This window comes from Lissotriton vulgaris, chromosome 2_1 (genome assembly GCF_964263255.1).
Source record: "Lissotriton vulgaris chromosome 2_1, aLisVul1.2, whole genome shotgun sequence".
NCBI classification, from domain to species: domain Eukaryota; kingdom Metazoa; phylum Chordata; class Amphibia; order Caudata; family Salamandridae; genus Lissotriton; species Lissotriton vulgaris.
In genome coordinates, this window is record NC_141687.1 from 889352944 (window position 1) to 889369952 (window position 17009).

Sequence of the window (17009 nt, forward strand, 5' to 3'; positions counted from 1 at the left end):
AAGGCTTAGCACAGGGTGGGAAACCTACCAGCGAAGGGGTTCATTACAATATCGCAGGTTGAACACAATTAATACAATTTAGAAGCACTTGTATGTCATAGTGTCATAACACTGGGTGTTTGTCTTATCTATCACTGATTTCTGATTGAAATAGTACATCCTGAAGTTAGGTTCCCCTTTTGCAACCAAACAATGGTGGGTCTTTGAATAAACTGTTCTTGTTTATACAAATAGAATAGCCAATAATGTTTAGGAATATTTTTTCCAGTTATTGCTACTGTTGAGAAAGTATTAGATGTTAGATGTTAGATGTTAGATGTTAGGGTGGTCTTCTATAGCGCTCGGCTACTCCAAAGGAGTGTCCCGGCGCTTTAATTAGTGACCGGAAAAGACAGACATCTACAACATGAACAGAACCACTATAGAGAATAGAGGGATCCAGCACTGGAGAGGAAGAACACTATCGGGCAAAGAGCCATGTTTTAAGGCCCTTCCTGAAGGCCAGTAGATTGGATGTACTGCGCAGTGTCAGTGGAAGAGAGTTACAAAGCTGCGGAGATCGCAGCCTGAAAGAGCGGCCTCCAATGCGAGCCTTTTTTACTCGGAGAACCACAGCTAAGAACAGAGACTCAGATCTCAGGGAGCGAGCTGGGTAGTAAAAGGCAAGCCTCCTTTGGAGATACTGAGCTCCCGTGGCATGCAAGGCCTTGTGGGCCAGTGTCAAGGCCTTAAACTCTATCCGCTTCCGGATAGGCAGCCAATGGAGCGACTGCAATAGGCTAGATACTCTGGCCCGTCTGTGGAGGCCAAAGATAGCCCGCGCGGCCGCGTTCTGCACCACCTGCAAGCGTTGCAGGAGATACTCCGGTAGGCCAAGATATAGAATGTTGGAATAATCCAATCTTGAGCCGATTAGTGCCTGAGCCGTAGTCCTCCTGTGCTCTTCTGAGAGCAGGGGGAAGAACTTCCGGAGCATCTTGAGGAGGCCAACGCAGGTTCCCGAGAGAGCCAGAACCTGGGATCTTAATGTCAGCCCGTTATCGATCCTAATTCCCAGATTCTTAGCTATCTGGGAAGAATGCGCTGGAGGGAACATGTCGGCAGGCCACCATTCATGCCACTCTGGGTCAGATAAGCAACCAAAGAGGAGTATCTCAGATTTATCTGAGTTGCACTTGAGGCTGTTTAGCTGGAACCATTTGAAAACAGCCCCAAGGCACTCACGGATACTCTCTCTGTCGAAATCTTCTCCTTTCCGACATGAAAAGAGGAGCTGGGTATCGTCGGCGTAAGATACGATCTGGGCCCCGAAAGACTCCACCAATGTCGCCAGAGGGGTCATAAAGATGTTAAAGAGAGTCGGGCTCAACACGGAGCCCTGAGGGACTCCAACTCCCAATGGCGGCATCTCGGCGGAGCTCGGAGAGGCCCAGACCATTTGTCGACAGTCAGCTAGGAAGGATCTAAACCAGCTGAGCACCGTCCCCCTCAGACCGATCTTATAGAGTCTGGCAAGGAGACCCTCATGGGGGACGGTGTCGAAAGCCGCCGACAGATCAAGCATGACAAGCATGACTTTGCCTCCCGAATCCAACGACTCTTTAATGGTCTCAGACACCTCCAGCAGCGCCGTCTCGGTGCTTAAATTGGGGCGGAAACCAGATTGGGAGGAATGTAGTAAATCATGAGACTCCAAATAGTTGGAGAGCACTATATGTACATGTTTCTCCAAGATCTTAGCTAGTGCGGGAAGGAGCGAGATAGGCCTGTAATTGGCAAGATCCCCTAGGGCAATGCCGGGCTTCTTAAGAAGGGGAAGGACCATTGCCTGCTTCCACGCCTGTGGGACCACCCCTCGACTCAGAGAAAGATTGAAGAGCGGGTTTGCCAAAGGATTTACAATATCCGCCATTTTCGCCAAGAATTTGGCAGGGCAAGAATCCAAAGGTGAACCAGATTTAAGATTAGCCATGAATGCCAACGACGAGGATATCGAAAATGGCGGAATCACCGTCAGGACTGGACCTAAGGGAAGAGATGGAACTGGCCCATCCACGGGGCTGGGAGGAGCATCAATCTGCCTCGTGGGGAAAGAATCCTGAATCAGCTTTATCTTATTGGTGAAGAAATTGGCAAGGGCAGACACCCATGACTTAGAGGGGGCAGTCTGAGTCGAATTAGACCGAGGAGTCGTGAATTCTCTAACGATCGTAAAGATCTCCTTACAAGAGTTGGCTGCTGCCTCAATTCTCCTGGCGAAATAGCCTTTTTTTTCCTGGAGGATTACCCGGTGGTAGGCTTTGACCGTTGTTCTGTATACAAGCCTAGCATCGGCATCATACTGAGATCGCCAGGCCCTTTCGGCCACTTTGCATTGCCTACAGGAGTGCGACAGTGCTTCGGTGAACCAAGGGGCAGAGGCCCGTTTAGGTGTTAATCGGGGGGAATCACAGGGGCTAGATCGTTCAGCCTATCCATCAGCCACAACTGCAAGGAGTCTAAGTCTTTGTCCAGATCACCCGTAGCAGGGAAAGGATGATCCAGAGATGCCTGAGCCAGCATCTCTGGAGTCACCCGATGGTACGCCCTGGATACTGGTCCCTGATGTCTCAGAGCAGTGCTCGATGGTTTCTTAATGCACTGTACATAAAATTTGGCCAGATGATGGTCTGACCACAACACCGGTAACAATGCCGACATTTCAATAGGGGACGTGGAGAAGATCTGATCAAGAGTGTGGCCCTTGTCATGGGTCGGTCCAGAAAGATAGGGAGTCAGGCCTAAGGGTGACATGATATCCATCAATTTCATTGTATCCGGGTCAGAACTCCCATCCATATGGAAATTAAAATCTCCGGCCAGCACACAGTGCTCTGCTCTAAGGATCAGCGTCGAAATTATCGACTGGAGCTCCTCAAAGAAGGACCCTACCGGGCCAGGGGGCCTGTAAACTAGGAGCCCTTTAAAAGATTGTTGAGGTGTCAGTGATATGGAGAAGGCAAGGGATTCAGAGCCTGTGATGACATCCATAGGGATGATGGAACATGCAAAGGATTTGTTCACCACGAGTGCTACACCCCCACCCCTCCCTTTCAATCTGTCTTGCCTAAAAATGTTGTATCCTAGGGGTATTGCTGTAGCAATATCAGGATTTGACGCCTCGCCTAACCAGGTCTCTGTCAGCATCAAACATGCTGGTTTTTCAGTAACAAGCAGATCAAAGATTTCCTGGGCATGTCTGCGAACAGATCTGGTGTTTAGAAGTAGGCAAAGGTGTTTAGCACCCACCACCTCCCTGGTTGATATGGAGGGGGGGGCACTGGCCAGAGTCCAGCCGCAGCCCGGACATTTCCTCCTGCCCCTATACCGCCCAGGGAAAACCCTATGACAGGCACAAGAGGCCTTTTGAAATGAGCGGAGCTCAGGGGCGAATAACAAATCATGGCAGCGTCAGGGAAAGAAAATCTCAGGTCCCAAATCTCTGGCGCCTATTAATCAAGCGCAGAGGAGCATAAACATTAAAATGTCTCTGGCGCTTCTTAGTCAAGCGCAAAGAGGCAGCAAGTTAAAAATGTCAAACACAAATTTTAAAATAAGGAAAGAAGAGAGTGAGACCTCCCGGCTTCCGCCTCAGGAGGGAAAACAGATGTTAATCCCTAGGCGAAGTCTCAGATACCTTTTTATAGCGCTGCTAGAGTGCGTGAACGGCGTGGCCCACACCCAATATGGCCGCCAAAGCAAGATCCCAGCCCTCGGCGTCGATGCTCGGCCGAGGGCGGTCCGGGGGTAGGGGAGGGAGGAAGGAACAGCGAAGCGCTAAGGAGCGCTATGGAAGTATTAGTATTTGTAATCATCTCTGTATCTATACTATGATAGGTGTTAGAACCTGTTCACCAGGAACCTGTTTTCTAACTGGCTACAAATGCCAAAACCTAAGCCTCAAATTAAAACTGTTTAAAAGTTCATTTATTGCAAGAAATATGAAAAGTACTGTAGGCTTCGTTTTCAAAGTTATTGCTGAAAGTAGGTTTGTAATAGCTTTTTTATGACTATAAACTCACTTTTGTCATTCACAAAAATTTGTTTGAAACTCACAAGAAATAAATCAATAGATAGGTTTATGTGTCTGTGAGTAAACATTTTTTCAGGAGCTGGGAGTAGGTGTACAATGGCGCAAATGCCCTGAACATTTGAGAAGTCCTACAAACATGTATGATTGTGGGTACACAATCATTTTCTTAGTCATTGCCAACTCCGGAAACAGAGATTTACTCCTCTCAATGAAGGCATTAATCAGTTTCCAGGGTGGAAATGAGACGCAATCACCCTCATAACTGGGACGCTGTAAAGATAATTCTATGAAGCCGCAATTTTCGCAGCTTCCCAGGAGTTGAATATCATAATAGTGCCTTTAGAAATATCACGTTACAAGAATATTACTGCAAAAAGAAAATTCATGAAGATAAGTGTGTATGGTCAGTATAGATTTACTATTCTTACTCCATGCCTATATACCTTGAATATATAAATCTTCAAGGTACGTTCACATGGAGGTATGAAGAAAGTAAACCTATGCTTACGTATATATACTTAATGAGTCCATATTTTGTTTGTTGATATTTTTGCTACAATATTTTTGTATCATGATATTTAAAAATGTATACTCTTCTACCAGACCTTGCCGGGCGCATTCTTAGAATATTTTGCAAAGTCTAAAAGTTAGACTGGTTAGAGGAGGCAGACCCGGATGCAGAGGTCAGACCCGGGACCAGGGTTCAATTCCCGACGCGGCAGGGTCTTGAGCTCAAAATGTCCACAGACTTGATAATTTTCGCCTCGGTGCCTACTCGAATCATGGGTTCACACTCTGCAACTCTGGGCAATAGCTTGCTTAATCTCCACTATGGCCCCACCGCGATGGGATGCCTGGTCTTCACCTTGGGGATGCCCAGTAGAGGTTATCTCGCAGGGAAAGCCAGGACGGGTTCCCAAAGCAAGCGCTAAGAGACCTTTTTTTTTCAGTTTAAGAAAGTTTTTGATTTGTTTAAACAAAGTTCAATACAAAGATAGTACAATAGTACATTAGAACCAAGTGAAACACATGTGAGGCAAAGAAAAGCTATAAAATAACGGTTCATCTGTAAAAGAAGAGATGAAAAGATAGAGAGATAAAAGAGATAGGAGAATAAGAGGATAGAGGGGAAAGAAGAGAAGAGGAAAGAGGAAAGGAGAAGAGAGAAGAAGGGAGGAAGAAAAACCAGAGGATATACAGGCCCAACAATCAGAGAGAAGGGGGTGATGAAAGATAGTTGGAGAAGGGGAGCCAAAGAAGATCAGATTTAACTTTAGAGGAGACAGAAGAGGAGGAAGCAATAGCAATCCTATGTTCATCGCATATGAAGTTCCACCAAGTAAGAACAGATAATTTGGAATTATCCTTCCAACAAGATAAAATTACTTTAAACGCAATAGCAATAAAAAGATCCAGTAATCTAACACTAGAAGGAGCAATATCAATATCGACTGAAGCAGATCCTAAAAACACATTCAAGAATGATAAGGGAACACAACAATGAAACATGCGCATGCAAATACCCCAAACAGAGTTCCAAAAAGCTAAAACAGAGGGACATTCATATAGCTGATGTTTGAGTGTACCTGTGAGTGAAGAACATGACCAACAAAGAGTAGTAGAGGAGGGTGAGAACTTGGCAATACTAAGAGGGGTAAGAATAGATCTATGATAAATAAAATATAATGATTGAGTAATGCGGGCTGCAACAGAAGTCTTAAACAATTTGCTCCATATACAATTCCATTCATCAACAGAAAGAGACACGGATAAATCAGATTCCCAAGCAAGCTCAGTAGCTGACTTGGACCGTTCCAAAACATGTGAAGACAGTAGTTTATAGACAAGGGCAGCTTTGGGTTGATGTAGGGAAAATAAAGAATAAAGGGGGAGTAAGGAGAGAATGAGGGTAGAGTATCAGAGGAAGGAAAGGTTGATAAGTATGAGGTTATAGCATTAGTAATAATCATATATTCCTTGAGAAAAGACATGGGTAGGTTATACAAAACTTGCAGTTCGGAAAAAGAAATAATGACATTATTGGCGAAGAACTGCTGTACAAAGACAATATCCTTTTCTTTCCAGCACTTGTAGTAGAAAGATTTGCCCTTATATTTGAGGAATTTGTTGTACCAGACACAAGATGACAAAAAACACTGGAGTGGAGATAAATCTTTAGCGAATATATCATGCAATAGAGTTTGTGAGTATTTTAAAACTGTATGCTTAGATAAAAACGAGCAGTTGGACATAAAAACAGTATGTTGAAATGAAAAACCTTGTAACAATGATCGTTCAAAGGTAATCCATTTAGGAATCGGGGAATTATGAAAGTCAAAAGCTTAAGAAAAGGATTGCTTAGTGAGGAAGGCAGAGTGGTAGAGCTTGAAATGAGGGAAACGAACCCCGCCTTCCATTTTAGGACGTATGAGTTTATGTAAGGCAATGCGAGGGTGCTTGTTGTTCCACAAAAATTTGGAGCAAATGGAGTTTAAACGAGTAAAATAAATGTTTGGAATTTTCATGGGGAGCATTGATACAGTATATACTATGTGAGGCGTAATCATCATTTTGATGGTATCAAGTCTACCCCACCAAGATAAAAATAAAGGGGACTAACTTTGAAGGAGGGACTGAATTTTCTGAGTGAGGGACGTGAATGTAGCTTTGAGAGTTTCAATAAGGGATGATGAGAACCAAATGCCCAGGTATTTGATTTTGGAGGGACACCATGCAAAGTCAGTGGAGGAAAACATGTATTGGTAGCAAGTAGAGTTTAACGGTAGTACTTCAGTTTTAGATAAGTTGAGTTTATACCCAGAGACTGAGGAGTAAAGGAGGACTTCGTTCAGAAAATGGGGAAGTGACGTAACAGGATTAGACATGTAGACTAAAATGTCATCTGCATAGGCAGATAATTTAGTTTCAACAGAGGAATGTTTAAAGCCAGTTATTTGAGGATTAGAACGAATTCGTTCAAGAAAGGGTTCAAGGCAAAGTATAAACAATAACGGGGATAAGGGGCACCCTTGTCGTGTTCCTCTACATAAGGGAAAGAATCTAGAAAATTGGTTATTAACAAAAATACTGGCACGGGGAGCTGAGTATAGGAGTTTAACCAAGGAGATAAAAGAGGGACCAAAACCAAACCATTGCAAGGTGCGAAACATAAATTGCCAGTTAATGCGGTCAAAAGCTTTTTCCGCATCTAGGGATAAGGCAGCTAGAGGGGCTTTGAAGTGTTTACTATGGGAAATGACATTAGCGAACATACGGGCATTGTCAGCAGCAAGTCTGCCTTTGACAAAACCAACTTGGTCCGTTTTAATTAAAAGTGGGATGATAGAATCAAGACGGGAGGCGAGGATTTTAGCAAAAATTTTACAATCATAATTGATCAAGGAAATAGGGCGATAATTTTTACATTGGGAATGATCCTTGGTCAGGTTTGGGGATTATGACGATGAGTGCATCCAAGAAAGATCCTGAGGCCTTAGCATCAGCAATGTAGGAATTAAACAGTTGCAGTAATTTAGGCACAAAAATAGCATGGAGGGCAGAGTAAAACTCAATTGGCAATCCATCTGGACCAGGAGCTTTTGATTTTTTGAGGGAGTTGATGACCAGAAGTATCTCTTGAGAGGTAATATCCTTTTCTAATTGATCAAATTCATCAGGGAGTGTAGGAGGAGGGGGGAGACTCTCAAAAAAAGAAGATAAATTTTGACCGGTGGGGTGTGTATCATCAGTATAAAGATTGTGATAGTAGGTGTGAAAAACCTCTGCAATATCTTCATCGGTGGTGACTAGTGTGTTTGTAGAGTCATTCAGGATAGGGCCGACAGTTTTGCGCTCAGATTTAATTTTTAGGTAATTCGCCAACATTTTACCAGCCTTATTCTGACCTCCATGAAACTTAGATTTAATTTTCAACAAAGTATTACATGCTTCAGTTGTAGCTATTTTATTCAGTTCAGATTTCGCTTTAACAAGATTATGGAGGGCATCAGAGTCTTTAGATGAGAAATACAAATGTTCCAATTTTTTAATGGACGTGAGTTGTTCCGAATAATTAGATGTATTAAGTTTCTTTTTTTTAGAGACATACGAGATTGTAAAAGCCCTCAGGGCAGCTTTAAAGGCAACCCAATTATTAGGAACTGATGTGTCCATAGGAACATTAAAAGTGAAAAATTCAGCTATAAAATTCTGAACCTCCTTCATATAGACAGCATCTGACAAAAGGAACGTGTTGAATTTCCAGCGACTGAATTTGGAAGAGATGAGGGTAAGGTCAAGGTTTGCAAAGACGGGGGCATGGTCCGAGATAAAAATAGAACCAATTTCATATTTGTGCAGTGCGGGGAGGAAAGACTTACTAACTAAAATATAATCAATCCTAGATCTAGTATGATGTACATTCGAATAAAACGTGTATTCCAAAGTATCAGGATTACAAGTTTTCCATACATCGTATAGGGGACGGGAAGAGATAGCAGATTGGAAACATTTATGAGTTTTGTCAGGACGAAATTTAGTGGAAAAGAGTCTGTCAGAAAAGGGATCCAACAATTGGTTAAAATCACCAGAAATGACAATATTGGGACAGTCAATAGAGGAAATAAGAACTTTAACATCATTCCAAAATTCAGGAGCAGGGCGGGTAGGACCGTAAATGTTCAGAAAAACCAGCGTTTTGTTTTGGATCACAACTTTAGCCATAACCCATCGACCTTTAGTATCAGCCTTGGAAGAGAGAATTTGGACACATAAACCTTTGTGAAATAGAATTTCAGCACCTCCCTTGTTGTTGACAGCAGGAGAATATACAACTTGACCCACCCATTGTCTCTTAAGCTTAGAAGATTCTGAATCCGTACAGTGGGTCTCTTGAAGAAAAGCAACCTGTGAATTAAGCTTGGATAAATGTGACAATACCTTTTGGCGCTTGACGGGGTGACCCAGACCACGGACGTTTCACGTGACAAGATTACACATGATGGGAGGTGAGGAAGGGGACGAACATCTGGGGCGAACACATTGCAGGAGAATGACTAAAATAAAAGAGATAAGCAACACAAACATTACAGATACAAATAATATCCGAGAAAAGTACATTGATTTGAGAAAATATGCCAAAAAGTACCAAAGACGAACTAACAAGGAACAGAAAACAAAGATCAAGGAATAGAATAGTCAAAAGAGAAAGAAAAGGGAAAGAGATGATGGACAAAAAAAAGTATTGGTAGAACAAGAAAAGAGAGACTAGGAGGAGGAAAGAAAAGAGATAGAAGAATGAAGAGGAATAAGTAGACAGACCAAGGCAAGAGTGCCAGATCTGAGAGGAAAGAAAACACCAAGACATCTGGAGCGAGGAGACGCCGAAGGAGAAACAGACCCCCCCAAGACGTCAGGAGAGAAGTAGAGAAAAACCAAGAACAGCACGAGATAGAAAAAGAAAAAAAACATGTTGAGGCTAGGAACATCACAAGAATTCAGCAGAGGTCGGAAGGAAAAAGAGAAATAAAAGAAGCAGAAGGTAGGCATCAGGTAGTAACATCCATGTTAGGTGCAGAGGCAAATTGCAGGTTCTCGTGCAGCTTCTGAGGATCATCAAATGTGCGGGTACGACCATTATGGGTGATTTTGCAGAAACTCAGGTGTAGAATTCCATATTGAATATTTAGTTGTCTCATCTGAGGACGGAGGTTCAGAAATTCCTTACGTCGGGCGTTGGTGGCATTTGACAAGTCTTGAGAGATAAAGATGTTATGACCCGACCACACAAGGCGCCGTTTGAGCCTGGCTGCTTTGAGGACAGTCATTAATTCAGTAAACTCGAGGAAAAGGAGAATGACACCCCGAGGTTTTGAGGAATTAGATGTAGGACGTCCGAGACGGTGAGCTCTCTGGATATTTAGAGGATGAGCATTCGGTTGAAGGTCCAACAGCTCATGCAGGGGTTTACGGATAAAAGACACCATATCAGACCCCTCAAGATTCTCCGGAACTCCGTAAATACGTAGGTTGTTCCTACATTTGCGATTTTCAAGGTCCTCTGTGTGTAGTTGAAGCTGTTGAATTTCCTTTTCCAGCAGGGGTATCTTAGTAGAGACATCTTGAATATCACTAACACGTTGCTCCAGATTCAAAACCTTGCCTTCCATAACAACCCACCTCTCTTCAATCTGCTTGAGCTTCTCATTGGTGGCAGACATAAAGGGTTGTAGACCCCTAACCTCCTCTAAGATGGAATCCAGAATAGGGTTCTGGGAGGTGTGAATCGGAGAAGGAGGGTCATTCCTTAGGCGTTTGGGCGTGGTTCCTGTGTTCAACGACTTTAACCTGCCTGTGACATGTGCCATTATTCCAGTATAGGGGCACACCCGGAGCGCAGCAGAAAAATAAATAAAAAAGATGATGGTTGCGAAGAAGCAGTACAAAGAAAGTCACCAAGATCGAAGAAAATACTCAATAAGGAAGAGCAAAATGACTCAGACAACCAGCTCCAGATACCCGAGGCACACCCCGTACAAATGTAGTAGGAGAGAGTAGGTCAGTCAGACTCCGAGAACTTGCAAGGTGAGGAGAACCACAGAAGGTGATGTAAAGAGCGCATCAGCAAAGCGTTCATTAAAGATGTGAGGGGTAGGAGCTAGCAATGAAGCACCACATCACGGCTGTTGAAAGAAGCTGGTACCCAGCATACCTTCGCACCAAAAGTGGGAAATTGGAAAATGGCGGTCGTCGCTTATTAATGTAAATAAGTCTTGATAGGAAAAGTGAGCCACAGTGATGCAAATACGCCATACCTTATGAAGGACTGCAAGGTAGGTGGAGCGTGGAGCAGAAATAGCTCAGAAGACAGCCTGAGGCGATAGCGAGTTCCTGTGAAGAGACGCGGGCTCGGCGGCTCAAAATGGCGGCCGCACGCGTCTCGATGTTGTTGCAGAAGGAAAGGCTCGTAGGACTCCAAAAATGTCCTCAGAAGCTCCGGGACTGCACACCAGCAACGCCGCACATGTTCCGCCGCATAAATATTCCAAAGTCCGGCCTTAAAATGGAAAATACGAGGCTAGAAAATCATCGGGAGCCCGTATTTCTCCAGAGCTCACGGGAGAGCCGCCATCTCGCGTTGGCGCGTAAGCCACCCCCCCCCCCCCAAGCGCTAAGAGACCTGTCGGTGATTTAGCGCTATATAAATCGAAATTAACATAACATAACATAACTAACCTTCTAAGAAAGTTAGGTGCAGATTTGTAATTACTATTATTTCTTTTTTTAGGAATAAGGTCACTGTTTTTCTCAAACTGACTGACTACAAACGTTTGCATTTTGAGTGATGAAAGTGTGGTTTCGTAGTTTTCTGGACAGTTGCCCCCACATTTAGTGCACTCTCCACGTGCCCTGAGGCTATAGAAAACCAGTCATACTGGGCCGGGCTGTTGCTATGGTGCATGCACTTGTTTACAGTTTACCCTGTACAGTGAAGGATGGCTGAGTCCACACACCTGATATCATCATGTTTTCTATTTAAATACAGAAGAGAGGCTTCACCTGGCGTGAACAAACACAATACTTGCTTTCAAGCGAATGACGCTCCCCTGAGTTGCCAGGCTGCATTCCATCTCACGGTAAACGTTTTCTTTCCATTGGCCACTTCCTTATTCAGAGGCTCCGTAGTCATCACTCAGCAGCATACGACAACCTGAGACAAAGTGAAAGTACGCACAGACAAGTTCGAAGAAGCAGGAAGTGCACTAGCACATGACTCTTAACATGTCTGTGTGCGCAGGGAGCGTCGTCTGTGCCGGTCTGTGCTTATTGCAAGTGGTCGCAGGTATGTATGTACCTTTCACTATATATGTGTATGTGTTAGTGAGAGCAACTGGGGATGTGAGGGTGTGAATAGACTCTTCTGAATTAAACAGGAGGGGATGCAAATATGTGCTACGTGTCTCAGTAAACTAATTTTGCCCGAGTAAAAACAGCAAGTTGTGCGTGGGCGTCTCTCAGTAAATGGCGTCTATTCAGGTTTGTGCTGAAATGTGGCAATGTGAGTGTTGTGTAACTTTGCCTGGAGATATCATGTCAATCACAGTACGCACTGCGCAGAGCTGAAGTGGGTCCAGGGGACTAGCAAACCTCCAGGTAGGAAGGGTGGCATGAGGCGCCGCCGAGGATGGTCCTGAAACAGCGCTCAGGGCGCGGCACACAGGGTTTCTCTACGTAGATGATTTGCTGCGCTGAAGCAATACCGCTCCTGGGACTCTGTCAGATCGTGATATATCGGGATCATTCATTTGCTTCTCTGTAGATCTCCCTGTAGAGGATTAACCTTGCTCCCTTTGCGGAATATATGGGGGCTGATATACCATTTTGTAGCGTTGCCTTTACTATCATTGTCCAGCCCTTCGTGCTGCAGTGATAGTCCATAACGTACAAGCAGTTCAGCAAGTGTTGCTGTGATATTTTTCTTTTCTAATGAGGAGCTTGCATTTACCGCAAGGAAACAAAAGTGCGAAACAGGCAACTGCACCTTTTTGGACGTATTCTTGGCTAATGCGTGTGCAGTCCCTTCTCTAACGGCCATTGCGCGGATGTACAGTTATTGCTCATGCAATACAGGTAGGGTGACCAACCATCCGTAAATTTCCCGGACAGTCCGTAATTTGGACCTCACGTCCGTTGTTCCTGACGATTCCTTTTACGGACGCCTTTTGTCCTTAATTTTGGAGAACACAGGGAGCAGCACTGCTCCCCTGTGAGAGGAATCACCTTCCTGATGGGGCCCTCTCCGCCCATTGTCATTCTGTATGGGGCTGATTGCCACATACAGAGTGACAATGGGCAGTCTGGGCTGGTAAAGCATGTGGCGGCCTCCTCCTGCCTCAGTGTTCAGCAGGGCATTCTGTAAAATAAATGGTAAAACGCTAATGCTGCAACTTTAGCAACGTTAGAAAACAGTTTATATAAAGTAGCCTATAAAATAAGTTAAAAAGAACGGGTTATCGTTCTTTCACTGTCTCATCATTTTTTAACTGAAGTATTTTCAATATTATATTCAACAAAGCCGTGGCTGCTGCTTTTTTATTTTAAGCAACTAACAACCATTGACAAAGCCAATAGTCCCTGTGTTTGTTGGTGTAATGATACTTGCTGTATTATATATATATATCTGGATGCAAAGACATAAACAACATAATACCAATCGGGTGGACCACTATGCTAGCGCTGATTTTTAGCCTAGGTGTTTTAAACTACGCACTTAATTACATCGAACACCCCCTTTAAAGAGACCCCCCAGTTTTTTTACACCACTTAAAGCCCTGGAAACAACACCATATCACAGTCACCTCACATCCTGGCACTGTGCATCATGCATGACTCATGACTTCTACGTTTTCAGACTGCCTATGTGCAGGGGCATAGTGAACCCTCCCCCCACCTCAACTCACCCCTTGCTTTAGGAAGTACATCTGGGGTGAAGTTCTTGATGGGCCTCTTCTGTCTGTAACTCTGCAGACAAAGGCTCAGCTCATAATGTGAAAAGGTGGGTAGGTAAATAAGTGAAGGAATGTGTGAATGGCTGGATGGATTACTGAAAGGATGAATGAAAGGGTGAATGGATAGATAAAAGAAAGGATGGATGGATGAGTGAAAGCTTAAATGATGGGCGAGTGAATGGGTGGATAGATGAGTGAAAGGATGGATGGATTGAATTGATAAGTGAAAGGGTGAGTGGATGGATGGATGAGTAAAAGGGGTAGATGGACAAAAAGATGAATAGATGAGTGAAGAAGTGAAAGGGTGAATGGATGAGAGGATGGATGGATGAGTGAAAGGATGGATGAGTAATAGGATCAATGGATGGAATTAATGAATGGATGAGTAGATGAGTGGATGGATGGATGGATGGATGGATGATTGAAAGGGGGATGGATAGAGAAAGGGAGGATGAATGACTGAAAGGGAGAATGGGTGGAAGGATAAGAGACTGGGTGGATGGATGAGTGAATGAATGAATGGCTGGATGGGTGAAAGGGTAAATGACTGGATGGATGAGTGAATAGATGGATGGGTAAAAGAGTGGATGGATGACTGTACGGATGGATGGGGTGAAAGGGTAGGTAGATGAATAATGGATGGATGAGTGAAAGGGTCGATGGAGGGATGGATGAGTGAAATGATGGATGGAAGGATATATGGTGGATAGGTTTGCAAATGGTTGAATATGTTTGGATATAAATGGGCACATAGATGGAAGGACAGAATGAATGGTGAAAGACTGAATAATAGATAAAAGAATGATTACACCTTGTAGCACCCTTTATCTTAAGTAGCATTTCCTATACATTGACTTTCACATTAATATGAGTCATTGGCTCTATATAATGTGTGATATGTAACGCACTTTGACAACCTACCCTACATAATTGGGATGAGTAACACCATTAGAGAAATTAAATACACAAGAGAGACGGTCTAAGTGAAGATGAGGGGCACCATTGAAGGGTGGAAGCAAGGCAGGACTGGCCGGACTGGGCATCAGGTGTTTCCATGGGAGGCTGGAAGGGGGGGGGACTGGGGGCTGGCACTGCAAAGTTCCTTGTACGTCCAGTAGTTTTCAATCAACAATAAAAGCGACCTTACTTATATTCAGGTGTGGTTCACCATTGTTTGGTGACTAATGTACCTGCTGGAGCGAGATGCAAATTTTGAACTGTCTAAGGCAGCAAGCTGCGGCCATACTGAAAAACCATGAAGTGCATGATTGTCTCAACCTAATATAAACCTACTTTGACTTGTACTTAGATGGTTGTCTATTTAATTACTTATATACTATTGCGCGACCACCTCTGACGTGTCTGTAAAACGTACCTTTTGTCCCGAAGTTTTGTCCTGAATTTTTACCTTTTGTCCTGAATTTCTGTCCTGAATTTTGACCCTTTGTCCTGAATTTTTACACTCACCGTCCTGAATTTGCACCTATGCCAGTTGGTCACCCTAAATACCGGGGGGTGTGTGAGAAAGTGGCTCTATATATACTGGACAATAAGGAAGTACAGTGTGTATAGAGTCCACAAACCCAAAGGTATAACAGAGGTTAAAGTCAGGACTGACCGTACTCTCCAAAGTGGTAGCTTGGTCGAGCAGTGAGGCAGTACCAGAGGGCAGTGCAAAGCATTGTTGTACACACTTAGTCAGCAAAAGATTTCACACACTCAAAAACTGAACTCCAGGCCAATAGTTGTTATATCCAAAGATATCGTTGTTTTATTTTTAGAACCAGCAGGCATATAAATATACTTTGCTAGGTATGAATACTTTCATGTAATTACTTTGCAAGAAAGCAATGAGGTATGTGAACACAAGAGGTACATGGGTTGCTGAAGGCAACACAAGTCTAGACACACTTTAGCATTGAGCTAAATAGATAATTATCATAAAAGTTCAGTTAATTACAGTGTAGATTACTTTAGTAGTTTCAGGTCTACATCCTAGATTCAGTCCTGGGGTCTAAGCTGAAACCAGATTAGCAAAAACGTTTCAGTTACTGTAATGAATTTTCATGATTATAAAGCTGTTTTAAAAGTTCACACTTAGAAACTTTTCAATGTAAATCTGACAATGTTATTCAATGGGAGAAAATTCAGGTTGCAGGTAAAGTACAATCAAATTACTTTTGTAATACAGCACTGGTCTCCTAGGGCCAGCACTGGGGCCTTAACTTCAAACAGGTAGGTAATTGCGTTTCAGTATTTTGTATGGTTTTTAAAGAATATTTCAAGTTTTCAAAAGTAGACACTTAGAAGAAATTTCATAGAAAAGCAGACAATGGGTTCCTATGGAGAAAATACAGATTACTAGTAAACCCGGTAAGGATTACATTTGCGGTTCAGTACTGGGCTGAAAGATACAGTACTGGCTACTCCCCTGATCACAGGTGAGTACTTCGGAACTCGGCTGATTTTATACGAATATTTTCAGTTTTCAAAACTTCACACTTAGAAAATTTTCGAATCAAAATTGGTCAATGTTATCCAATCGCAGGTAAATGAGTTACCAGGTTGCAGGTGAGTACTTGGCTGGTGAAGTTATGGTTCTGGGCATCGACTCAGGGGTCTCCCAAGGTCAGGTAGGTACAGTTGGTTCAGCCCCAGCAGCACAGGGTAGGCCGGGTGCAGAGGTTGTTAGGCCCAATGATAGCCAATGAGGGAAAGGGGGCCTTCGGTTGGTGGCTGCTGGCTAGCAGACCACGCAGCTGTGGGAGCTGGGCTCCTGGCCACTTGCTCAGGGCAAGGGGGAAGTAGGATAGGACAAAGGTGGCACAGCCAACAGCACTCAGGCGGCTGGGTGCAGGGTGCTTTTGAGCCGTCGGGCGCTCAATGTTATCCAATGGCAAAGGTCAAAAAGGAACAAAGACTGCAGGCTCGGGGACAGAGACTCTCCAGGGGTGACCAGCACTTTGAGAGGTAAGTTGGGATCTTGGAGCACAGGTAGGTGCCCCAAAGGGAGGCACAGGGGGCTGTAGGGTGCCAGGTGCAGGGGTGTCTTTGGGTGTCGGAAAAGCTTACCCTCAGCTGGTCGCGGTTGGGGTGGCCCCTGGTTCCGAGTCTGCAGGCGTCGTCTGGTTCGTCGAGGAGGGTCTTTGGGCACTGGACTTCGGGTCCCAGTCACCGGGGGGACGTCCTCATGGTCTTGGTTCGGTTAGGCCCGGCCCGGGCTCGTCAGTTGCAGAGTGGTCTGGACCGGAGCTCCTGGCTGGCACCAGTAGGGTTGTTGCAACAGAGCCTCTGCTGACGGTAGTCCCAGTCTTTAAGAGGGTCAAGGCAGGCAGGTCCTCTGGGTGTCCCAAGGTTGCTGTCCGCAGGAGTCGCCGGGATTAGGCAGGAGCAGGTTCCAGGATCGACAGGCCAGTAGGGCTTGGGCCAAG

At 44.3% G+C, this 17009-nt stretch overlaps 1 protein-coding gene across 1 annotated transcript in view; it reads left to right on the forward strand.

Annotated features, from left to right (window-relative positions):
• Window positions 1-11694: 11694 nt before the first annotated feature.
• IFNLR1 (interferon lambda receptor 1) overlaps window positions 11695-17009 on the forward strand; it is a 271583-nt gene continuing 266268 nt past the window's right edge. The window contains exon 1 of the mRNA XM_086956424.1: window positions 11695-11912. Within this exon, the coding sequence (XP_086812550.1) occupies window positions 11840-11912 (73 nt within the window). The 5' untranslated portion in view covers window positions 11695-11839. The remainder of the gene's footprint in view (window positions 11913-17009) is intronic.